General features: G+C 41.4%; 1 protein-coding gene across 1 annotated transcript; it reads left to right on the forward strand.

Annotated features, from left to right (window-relative positions):
- Positions 1-9,673: 9,673 nt before the first annotated feature.
- LOC143414293 (E3 SUMO-protein ligase ZBED1-like) lies at positions 9,674-11,579 on the forward strand. The gene is made up of 2 exons (XM_076878399.1): positions 9,674-10,740; positions 10,982-11,579. The coding sequence occupies exons 1-2, from the start codon at positions 9,674-9,676 to the stop codon at positions 11,577-11,579; spliced, it is 1,665 nt and encodes a 554-aa protein (XP_076734514.1).
- The last annotated feature ends 712 nt before the right edge of the window (positions 11,580-12,291 follow it).

The raw sequence follows: 12,291 nt of genomic DNA on the forward strand, positions 1-12,291 counted from the left end.
CTCACTGTGGGGAACGCATTATTTTCCGACTCATTCAAAACACACATTTCCATTGTTGACTTCTTGCTTGTCCAGTGGTCTTTACTTCAATGATACACAGGGGCCACTACTGTCCTGTCTCAGGAAAACCAAGACCAAAAATGTGGAAGAAAGAGCTGGCCAAGTCTACAATCTCAGTGTTTTTTCCCTATATATTTTTTTTGTTTTTCTTTTTATTACCGGAGCCACAGCTGAGGGGTTGCAAAACCCTGAAATTAGACAGCTGGCAAGAAAGATTACTGCTGCTGTCACTCCTCTTCCTCCTCTGCCTGTGCTTCAAGGATTCTGAGAGTTAGTATGATTTAGGTATTGATTCATTTTAACTATTGCATTCTGCCTGCTCTAATCAAGTTCACTTAATGTTTAATAGTCCACATTTAATCTATTTAGTCATATGCAGTTGAGAGTTTCTTTCTTTTACATAACGTTTGTATATAAAGGTATAATGATATTTTTAAAAATTACATACATAATCTATACATTAAATTAAATCCCTAAAAAACTGATATTAGTCTTTACTACCTCATTTTAAGTAAATTCCACCTAAAGTTGGGGTCAGCTTCATAACAGTTAATGTACATTTAAGGTATTTTTGTAGTTTAACATTTAAACCTTATACATTATATCACTGGACAGCAGTTTATTCATTTTCTTTCTTCTGAAAACTCTAATTGATGCTCTATTCCTCCACTGTCAAGCTCAAACTTTGTGAAACTTGTGCTTCATTTATATAGCACCAATTTACAGCACTTTACCCCTACAATATTAGAGAGGAAACCGCAACAATCAGATGACCTTCCAATGGGGAGCACTCTGTGACAGTGGGAATGAAGAACTCTTAATAGGACGGGATGTGATTATTTGTAACTTTTTCAGTGATGACTTTTGCTGGGCAAAAAAGTAAAACAGGCAATGTTACTGGAGAAGAGCTGCAGGAGCATGTAACTGATGCTGAGAAAGTGGTGGTTCAATATTATAGAGTCGATCCTTACTTCCAACAGTGAAAGGACCGGAAACGTGGAGTGGCAGTTATTACGAGTGAAAATGTGCAGCTGTCAACCATCAAAGTGAAAAAAGACTGGGCCCTCCAACACGGTACTGGAAGGAGATGCCAGTCAACCAGTAAATAATCCAAAGCAAGACCTCAGTATCCACCAGCTACTTGAACAAAAAACAAAACCGATATAGATAAATATGCTCAGTGAAAGCAGCCCAAAGCTCCTCAGAATATGAAAACGATGAAAAATCAACAAACACTATATGGATGCTCCCAAAGTGGCAAAAAATGTTTAAAAATCATCTGGTCCTTAACAGGTATAGTAAATCCAAATGTAGAAGTAGTGTGAAACAATTAAGTAAAGCCTTATTTAGGCAAATAAATGGAAAATGGACTGGTTCTTATATATCACTTTTCTATTCTACTTTTCTACACATTCCAATGATCAGAGAGCAACTATGGGTATCAGTGTCTTTTCCACAGATGCTTGGGCATTGTTAGAATATACTTTTTATGTTTAATGCTTATAAACCTCATTACTTTATATTTCAAATAAACTCATAACACATTTATGTTTTATCTAATCTCACACATTCAAATGTTATCTTTCCAATGTGGGTGTTGGGTTGTGATACCTACAAGAAAACAACTCTGGGTCTCCTGAACAACCTAAGAGGCATGGTGTTTTTAACTTGAACCTTTTAACTGCTTAATAAATTTAAGAAAATGTACTTTGGGCATATTTGTCTTTCATCTCATGAAATGAATCTGACAGCGTGCAGACTGGAGCAGCCACAGATCAAACCACCAACCTTCCAATTAGTAGATGGACTATACCTCCTGACCTACAGCCAACGTTAGCTGTCCAGCCAGGTGCTGATTATCAAATGCACTTAAGCGCTCCTCAGTAGCCATTTTTGTACTTTCAGGCCTTTGCTACTAACAAGCTCCAACAGGGATGACTCCAGAGGGACTGCACACAATGAATGAGAAAAAAAAGGGTTCCCAGTCATCCAGGTCATGGTAGTCTGAGGAGCTTTGAAAGAAAGCAGCTGGAATTCTCTAAGTTTCTTGAAGACCTTTCACCCCTTGTGAGGAGAAAATTGTTAGAAGGCAAAGAAACTCACAACTCAGAGACCGTTAACTTGTCTGTTAACACAGGAGGTAGTATCATATGTCACAGCATTCTTCTACACATATGGCTTCACTCTCTTTTCCTGTGGTGGTTCCAATTCACAAGCTCTCCTTCCTTTAAATGAAGCTACAACTAAACATAATCACAAAACTAAAAAATCTTTCATCATTCCCTCCTGTTGTAGCGAATTTAAACAGATACATCAACGTGTTTCAGACACAGACCCTACATTGTGAGTGCTTTCGGTCTGGTTGTCATAAAATGTGTATCATTCAAACATAATCATTCATCACATTAGTTTCATACTCATCGTCTTCTCCTTCTTCCTCGTCTGGCACAGTGACATATGCAACAAGAGATTGAGATATCATTCTTGATACCATTCCTCTTACACAGGGGATAATGCATGTAGTAAAGATATAAAACATGATAAGTATTAGGCCAATAAACATCAAAACCTTAAACATCAATGTTCTCCATGAGCCGCTCATAAGCCAATCCCACCAATTACTTTGTGAATTTGCCCAATCGGTTACCTGTGCCTGTTGAACGTTTCGAAGTAATTGTAGATTATTTGTCATATTACCAGAATGCACATTGTCTGGAATATATGTACAACAAGTTGTATTAAACAAAACACACAGTCCACCCTTTTCTGCCAAGATCATGTCCAGGGCAACTCGGTGTTGCATAACAGTTATTCTTATGGCATCAATTTCCTGAGTTTGCTCTTTGTTGATGCTGGTCGATGCATTTAAAAACAGCCCAAAACGATAATCCAATAGTCAGGGGGTCGCTGTGGTTTAGGACAATTCCTGAATATTGATAACCTAGACTGGCAAAGCTTGCTGCGCATGTCACTTGAGTCATGTTCATAGGTCTGCCATATAATGTAGCATGCTGTGTTGTAGCAGGCATGTGCGAGTATATATAACAATCTTTGCCTTCTGTGCGATTATATATGTATCTATACCAGGCCTTGTTCATCCAGGGATGGATGTGGTCCTGTGTCACTTCAGCCAGGTGTGAGTTGTCATATGTCCATGCCCTTCTATGCAAGTTGGCTTCTTGATCCTTTAAGTGCATCAGAGTCCATGCTGTAAGCAGCAGGGCCAAGGTGGTAAACAGAATAATCTTCATGATGACCAGACACACCGATTTACTCTGGTGAGTGGACTACAGGCGAGAAGTAGAAGGCGGGATATACCCAATCAGCCCTCCCTTCACCTGTAGATCACCAAAGAGTCGGGGTGGTGGTGTCTTTAGGTTGTGCTGTCACTCACTTCCACTTTTTTGCAATGGCTCTGGTGGACCCAAGAGGGCCTCTCAGCGATTTTGCAAGCTGTTGGTGTCGTTAGGAGTACTTGGTATGGACCTTCCCACCGAGGTGAGTTCCAATTCTTTCTCTGGAGTACTCGTATAAGGACCCAATCGCCTGGTTTTAATCTGCAAGAGACTTGAGAAGCGTCGCACAGCAGTTCAAAACAATATCTCTATTTTCTACTAAAGTTGCCTCTCTAACAGATTTATCTATTGGTTCACTTGCATCAAATCATGCATATTTTCACTGAGGTCTGATTCAAACTATCTTACTTCTGATTCTTTCCAAAAATAATTTCACATGTAACAATTTACTGTATATATGTGTGTTTTCTATTTTTGTTTACCTCTTTGTTGTGATCTGGTGGACATCTCTAAACACCATCATGAGTTCAGGCTTCAATTTCAACCCAATTATACTCCTCTGGGCTTCACGTTCACTGGCCCCTGTACCCTTCTCAAAGTATCCTTCGTTGTCTTAAATCTCCAGCAAACATAATCTGTTTCTTCTCTGTTTCTTTTCAGTATTTTCCTTTTAGATTAAGTCCCAGCCAGGCAAAATATCACATTCAGTGCCTTTAAACAGTTATGTCACACTGTTCTTACCAGCCTGCTGTTAATTCTTCAAGTCCATGATGTTCTGTTGGTCTTCATCAGGAGATTGACTGTCCTTTGAGCTTCTTCTCAGGATCGGGACAAGTGGGAGGTCAAGCTGTAAAAATTTAAGCCAAACTTTGGCCTGTTTTCTCCCAATTATGTTAATCTATGGTTTTGCTGCTATGCTCAAAATTCTAGGTTGAGAAAAGTCCACCTTTATTTATTTGTGACCTATATTGACACACTAAACCATAATATTAATATCATTTTCATTTCTTTTCTTAAAGCCTCCATTTGCTTCATCTGGCTAGAGTCTGTCTCTTCTGTTTTTCTCTCTGGGTGCTCACTCCTTTTATGGGCATGCAAAGGTCCTGTCACACACACACACTTCCTGTTACTCTCTTTTGTGTTTCTACAGGCTAATCAAACTCATTTTGTATTTACAATCTACAAACCCTCTGTAATTCTACTAACTTTTAATCTAAAATGTAGCATCATTCACACAATAATTTCATAATCCTCTCACACACACTGCCTTTTAAATAAACTAAACTCTTTGCATTTTTATCTATTTCAGGCATTTTCTAGGTCTCTGTTTTATGGTGCTGTTAGTTCTCTCTACTAACCCTGCACTCCATAGATGATAAGCACATTGATTTCTTATGCTGAATCCTAGTGCTTCAGAGACCTTACTGATCACATCATTGACAAAATGTGTCCCATTGTCTGATCTTATCAGAGAAGGGATACCATATGTTGGAATAAAATGATTACATAAACATTTTGCAATGGAGATTGCCTCTGCTTTTTACTGGATATACAGTGGGGCAAAAAAGTATTTAGTCAGCCACCGATTGTGCAAGTTCCCCCACTTAAAATGATGACAGAGGTCAGTAATTTGCACCAGAGGTACACTTCAACTGTGAGAGACAGAATGTGAAAAAAAAATCCATGAATCCACATGGTAGGATTTGTAAAGAATTTATTCGTAAATCAGGGTGGAAAATAAGTATTTGGTCACCTCAAACAAGGAAAATCTCTGGCTCTCACAGACCTGTAACGTCTTCTGTAAGAAGCTTTTCTGTCCACCACTCGTTACCTGTATGAATGGCACCTGTTTGAACTCATCATCTGTATAAAAGACACCTGTCCACAGCCTCAAACAGTCAGACTCCAAACTCCGCCATGGCCAAGACCAAAGAGCTTTCGAAGGACACCAGGAAAAGTATTGTAGACCTGCACCAGACTGGGAAGAGTGAATCTACAATAGGCAAGCAGCTTGGTGTGAAAAAATCAACTGTGGGAGCAATCATCAGAAAATGGAAGACATACAAGACCACTGATAATCTCCCTCGATCTGGGGCTCCACGCAAGATCTCATCCCGTGGGGTCAAAATGATCATGAGAACGGTGAACAAAGATCCCAGAACCACACGGGGGGACCTGGTGAATGACCTGCAGAGAGCTGGGACCAAAGTAACAAAGGTCACCATCAGTAACACACTACAACGGCAGGGAATCAAATCCCGCAGTGCCAGACGTGTTCCGCTGCTGAAGCCAGTGCATGTCCAGGCCCGTCTGAAGTTTGCCAGAGAGCACATGGATGATACAGCAGAGGATTGGGAGAATGTCATGTGGTCAGATGAAACCAAAGTAGAACTTTTTGGTATAAACTCAACTCGTCGTGTTTGGAGGAAGAAGAATACTGAGTTGCATCCCAAGAACACCATACCTACTGTGAAGCATGGGGGTGGAAACATCATGCTATGGGGCTGTTTTTCTGCCAAGGGGACAGGACGACTGATCCGTGTTAAGGACAGAATGAATGGGGCCATGTATCGTGAGATTTTGAGCCAAAACCTCCTTCCATCAGTGAGAACTTTGAAGATGAAACGAGGCTGGGTCTTCCAACATGACAATGATCCAAAACACACCGCCCGGGCAACAAAGGAGTGTAGAAGCAAGAAGCATTTGAAAGTCCTGGAGTGGCCTAGCCAGTCTCCAGACCTCAACCCCATAGAAAATCTGTGGCGGGAGTTGAAAGTCCGTGTTGCTCGGCGACAGCCCCAAAACATCACTGCTCTCGAGAAGATCTGCATGGAGGAATGGGCCAAAATACCAGCTACTGTGTGTGCAAACCTGGTAAAGACCTATAGTAAACGTTTGACCTCTGTTATTGCCAACAAAGGTTATGTTACAAAGTATTGAGTTGTATTTTTGTTATTGACCAAATACTTATTTTCCACCCTGATTTACGAATAAATTCTTTACAAATCCTACCATGTGGATTCATGGATTTTTTTTTTCACATTCTGTCTCTCACAGTTGAAGTGTACCTCTGGTGCAAATTACTGACCTCTGTCATCATTTTAAGTGGGGGAACTTGCACAATCGGTGGCTGACTAAATACTTTTTTGCCCCACTGTATCTCTGGTCAGTTTGAAAACACATCTGTGATCACTAAGGCATATTTTGATCCTTGACATTCTTTCAATTTGATAAAATCCATGTGGATTGTGTGGAGAACTGGCCTCTCTTAGGTCTTAAGTTTCCTTGTGAGTTGTGTTTTTGACAGAATAGGCATGTTCTTACAAATTTTTTCGCTGAAGTTTCAAAATTTATAGTGTAAAAATTTATAGTGTAAAAGTGTGTATTGTTTATCTATACTATATTTCCCTCCTGTTGACACATGTGTTACTTCATGTGTCACTACAGCCGCTGTCCTGTGTAACGACTCTGGTAATATTGGTTTTCCATCACAGACCATTAAGTCATCTTTCAGTTGTGCTCCACATTTCAGCCACTTGTTTTGTTCAGTGATTGTTGCAGCTTTTTGTTCGGTTTTTAGTACGTCAAGTGGTATTTCTGGGCAGTAGTCGGATACTAGTAGCTCTGCCGATTGTTGTGCAGCCTGTTTTGCTGCTTGATCTGCAAAATTATTTCCTTTTGTGACAATAAAATTGTCTTTTTGATGTGCTGCACATTTGCAAAGTGCCAATTGTTTTGGCAAGGTGATCACTTCCAATAAGATTTTTAATAAGCTGCCGTGTTTCACTGGGTTACCCGTAGAGGTGACCATATCTCTATTATGCAAAATTTTTGCAAAGTGGTGCACTGCTGAAAAACAAACTGGCTGTCAGTGTATATATTTATATTTTGGCCTGTGTGCAATTCATATGCACGTATGACTGCATACGTGCAGCTGACTCTTTTACTGCCTCTGCTGCGGCTACACAGACTTGCACATGCAGGCAGGCCTGACGCAACAGAGTCTAATTTACACAAGTCTAAGTTTCACCAGGAATCAGAATCAGAATCAGAATCAGAAACTTTATTGTCATTGTCATGAGAACAACGAAATTAAGAATGGTCCCCGATCATTGCATCATCCCTAGCAATATCAAAATATAAATAAAACAATAAAATTCAATAAATAAAATAGATAGAATACTTAAAATACTAATAAGATATAACAGTAAAACATTCACATACATTCCCACACACATGCTTCAGACCGTGCATAGATTAACACAAGAGTGGCGTGATGGACATTTTTTTTGTAGTATTCAGATGTGTTATTGCAGTTGGATAACAGCTGTGTTTGAGTCTATTAGTCCTTGCTCTGATTGCCCTGTACCGTCTGCCTGAGGGCAACAGTTCAAACAGGGAGTGGCCAGGATGTGAGGTGTCTTTTATGATGTTTTGGGCCTTTTTAAAACAGTGGGCGTTGTGTAGAACTTCCAGTGTGGGGAGAGGGCAGCCAGTGATCTTTTGGGCGGTGTTAATGATCCCTTGGAGTGCTTTCCTCTGAGCCCCTGTGCAGCTAGTGTACCAGATGCATATGCAGTAAGTTAGAACACTCTCAATGGTGGCTCTGTAGAAGGACACCAGCAGTCTCTGTGTGATGTTATTCCTCCTGAGAATTCTCAGGAAGTACAGTCTCTGTTGGGCCTTTTTCAGCAGCTCGGAGGTGTTCACACTCCAGGAAAGGTTCTCCTCTATATTGACTCCCAGGAAGCGGAAGCTTGCCACCCTTTCTACACAGTCCCCATTTATGAATAGTGGTTGGATCTCTGCCTTTTTCCTTCTGAAGTCTATTATGAGTTCTTTGGTTTTTGAAGTGTTGAGGAGGAGGTTATTGGCCTTACACCATGACGTCAGCTGCTCCACCTCGTCTCTGTACGTAGACTCGTCTCCCTTGGAAATGAGCCCCACCACTGTGGTGTCATCTGCAAATTTCACAAAGATGTTGCTGTGGTGGCGAGGAGTGCAGTCGTGTGTGTAGAGAGAGTAGAGCAGTGGACTGAGCACACAGCCCTGGGGTGAGCCAGTGCTGAGACTCAGGGCTGAGGATGTGTGATGGCCAACTCTGACTCTCTGTCTACGGCCCGAGAGGAAGCTATTGATCCACATGCAGGTGCTGTATGGAAGCCCCAGGTCTTGTAGCTTGGCCACCAGTTTGTGTGGAAGGATGGTGTTAAAAGCTGAGCAGTAATCCACGAAGAGCATCCGCACATAGCTACCATGCTCTTCCAGGTGAGTTAATGCAGCATGGAGTGCTGTGGCTACAGCGTCTTCCGTGGATCGGTTTGCTCTGTAGGCAAACTGGTGTGGATCCAGGCTGCGGGGCAGGGCTGCTGTGATGTGTCTGCGGACCAGCTTCTCAAAGCATTTCATTACCACTGGGGTGAGTGCCACCGGTCTGTAGTCATTCAGGCCGGTGATGTGGGGCTTCTTAGGCAAGGGGACTATGGTGGAGGACTTCAGGCAGAGTGGGACAGTCACCTGTGCGAGGGATTTGTTGAAAATCCTGGTGAAGATCCCAGCCAGCTGTCCTGCACAATCCCTCAATATTCGACCTGGCACACCATCAGGACCCGCCGCCTTCCTCGGGTTAACAGCCTGCAGCATGCGCCTCACCTCGTGCTCTTCCAGGGTGAGGGTGGTGCTGCTATGGGTGGCGTGTTGCTGCTGTGGCTCCAATACCTCCGGTACCCTGGTCTCAAAGCGGGCAAAGAAGATATTCAGCTCCTCTGCCAGCTCCAATGTTAACAGGCGTTATTTTTCTCCAAATGCCTGTGTTATCACAGCTTTCATATAACCTGCTCCTCTATCTACACATAAGTAGAAAGGCTTATCATAGTCAGGCAATGCTAAAACTGTATCTGTCTGTAATGCCTATTTTTAAACAACTGAATGCTTCTTCTTTCTTCTCTATAGATGCAACATTACATTTTCACTTAATGCATTTTTAGATAATTTCTAGTTTTTCAAAGAATTCACCCTCTCACACATCTTACATATTTCAAACTTTGAAGTTAGAGTTTTTATATATATATATTAGTGCTGTCAAAATTATCGCGTTAATTGTTAAGATCAACGCGAAATGTTTAATGCATTAAAAAAATTTAACGCTGATTTTTTTTTTTTATTAATTTCCTGTAATCTAAGACCTTTAAATTCATGAGCACCTCTGGAGGAGGGGGCAACAGTGTGCTATGCTGGCGTTTGGCCTGACAGAAATGATTAGAAGAAGAAGTGACACCATGCTACTATCTAGCTAACACTAGCTAACACACGCAAGCATGGACGAGGGCGGACTTTTGGGTGGAAAGTTTCTCTTTAAGAAGTTGCCTGATGGCTTGTTGGACAAAACGAGAGTAAGATGCACAATTTGCAAAGCTGAATTCAAGTACCACAGAAGCAGTTCATCACTGGCGTATCACCTGAGAGCAAAACACCCAACTGAATCCACCTCTACGGGACCTCGCCAGTCTACGCTTCAGGAGTATGGTGCTTGTGGACGAATAACAAAAAATGTGAGAGAAAAGGTAACCAATTCCTTGGTTGTTTGGATAGCTAAAAACTGCCGACCAGTTAGCATAGTAGAAGATGATGGACTGAGAGAAGTCATTCGTGCTGCATCAGGAGATGTGTGTTACAATCTGCCCTCGAGAGGAACCATTGTGTCGAGACTGCACACTTTGTATGGGGACCAGAGGGCTCGGCAGTCCAGCAAGCTTGTGCAAGTAAGGAATGTCGCTCTCACCGGAGACCACTGGACTTCGGTGAACAACGATAATTACTTGGGGGTCATGGCGCATTTTATTGATAACGACTGGACTATGCAATCGTTTGCACTAACAGTGAGTAAAACTGAAGAGAGACACTATGCTGAGGCGTGTGCTGACCATTTTCTGAATGTTGCAAACGAATGGAAAATCAAGGACAAGGTAACCACGCTTGGCACCTACAGTGCTCGTAACATGGTTGCAGCCGCCAGACTACTTCCATTTGAACACATGCCCTGCATGGCCCACATTCTGCAAAGAACGGTCACAGTTTCTCTTAATGACAGCGCATTTGAAAGGGCTCTGGCCAAATGTCGCAAGATTGTTGGACATTTTAAGCATAGTCCAGCAAACGCTCAGGAATTAAAGGCACAGCAAGCTGCACATGGACATCAAACAGAACCGCTTGTTCAGGACGTTCCAACAAGATGGAACTCCACCCTAGAGATGATCAAGCGGATCCAGAGAAACAAATTTGGGCTGACCACCATCCTGACTCAACAAAACAGCAAGGTGACTATGTTGACTGACCAGGAGCTTGACAGACTGCAAAAGCTGGAGGAACTACTGGAACCTTGCAGGTAAATCATTTTGTTTCTCATGATTGTGTGTCTATCTTTGCATTCTAGCTTTGTTTTCAAGTATGTTCTCCACCTCCACCTCTCTGTGTATTTTCATATGTGGTATTTATGTTTGTCTCTGTGTGATTAATAGAAAAATACAGACTTGATCTTTCTATTGCAGATATGTTACCGAACTGCTGGGAGGAGAGCGGTATGTCTCTTGTTCCATGGTGTTGCCAGCCTTGTGTCATTTGTTCAGGATTATGAAGCCCTCAGATGATGACCCAGTCTACGTTTTGAGGTTTAAGAAGATTTTTACCACAGACCTAGCTCAGCGGAGGGACAGCAGCAATCTCACATGGCTGAAGATCGCTACTGCCCTTGATCCCAGGTTTAAAGACCTTAAATGCCTTTCCAAAGATGAAAGAAGAGAGGTGTGGGCATCAGTACATGACCTTCTGATGTCAGAGACGGATACACACCAACCATCTGCTCAGACAACAGAGGAACCCTCACCAAAGAAGAGCAAGATGTCCATCTGCTTGCTGGGTTCTCCTGATTCAGATACAGAGGAAGAGGAAGATGCTATAGACTGCTGTCTGAATCTGTACAAAGCAGAGCCCAAAATTGACATAGGAGAGTGTCCACTACAGTGGTGGTTAAAGAGAGAAGGAGCACATGCCAGGCTGGCACCTATTGCACGCAAGTACCTGTCAACCCCTGCAACCACAGTGCCTTGTGAGAGATTATTCTCACTCTCAGGTCACATCATTCAAAAGAAGCGTGCTTCTTTGTCATCAGACAATGTAAACAGAATAGTCTGCCTCAGTAACTGGCTGAGTGCAAAGAAGGACTAATCCAGATTGCTCCTTTGAAGTGAAAAATGTTCAACATTCTGGGTTTTCAGCCGTGTCTTTTTGTGTTTTAAATACTGAGTTTTGTGCACCCTTTATTGTTATGATATTCACTTTAACCTGTAGGCCTGGGTTCAGTCACTGTTGATGGCCTTAAAGGTTTTTTGTAAGTTTTCACTGTGTTAAAGATTGATGAAAACCATTAAAATTCTCTTTGAATTTCAGCATACATTCTTTGTGTTTATTCTGCATTTACTTCATTGTGTTGCATAAATGTCTGTTACAATCTTAAAATATAAAGAATAAAAAAATGTAATTGGAGCCAGGCTATTAATAAAGTAATTGAGATTAATCGCAATTAATAACAGAAAATTGTGAGATTAGTTAGTTATTTTTTTTTAATCTATTGACAGCACTAATATATATATATATATATATAAATATATAAATATATATATTTTTAAACTTTGAATTGCTCACAGTTCTAAAACTGGGCATTTGTAAATCATATGCCTAATCACTATGTGTCACTGTGATCCACAAGTATGGTCACAAATTCGCTTCCAAACCAACAAAATAAAATAATCAACCAAAACAGAAAACATACATGAGTCAGGACACAAAAAGAAAAATGCTGCTACTGAAACAGAGCAGAAGTGTGAGGTAAAAACTGAGCTCACAGACAGCTGCATGTGTTGGCTTTTAATAGCATGCT

This window comes from Maylandia zebra, linkage group LG20 (assembly GCF_041146795.1).
Source record: "Maylandia zebra isolate NMK-2024a linkage group LG20, Mzebra_GT3a, whole genome shotgun sequence".
NCBI lineage: Eukaryota > Metazoa > Chordata > Actinopteri > Cichliformes > Cichlidae > Maylandia > Maylandia zebra.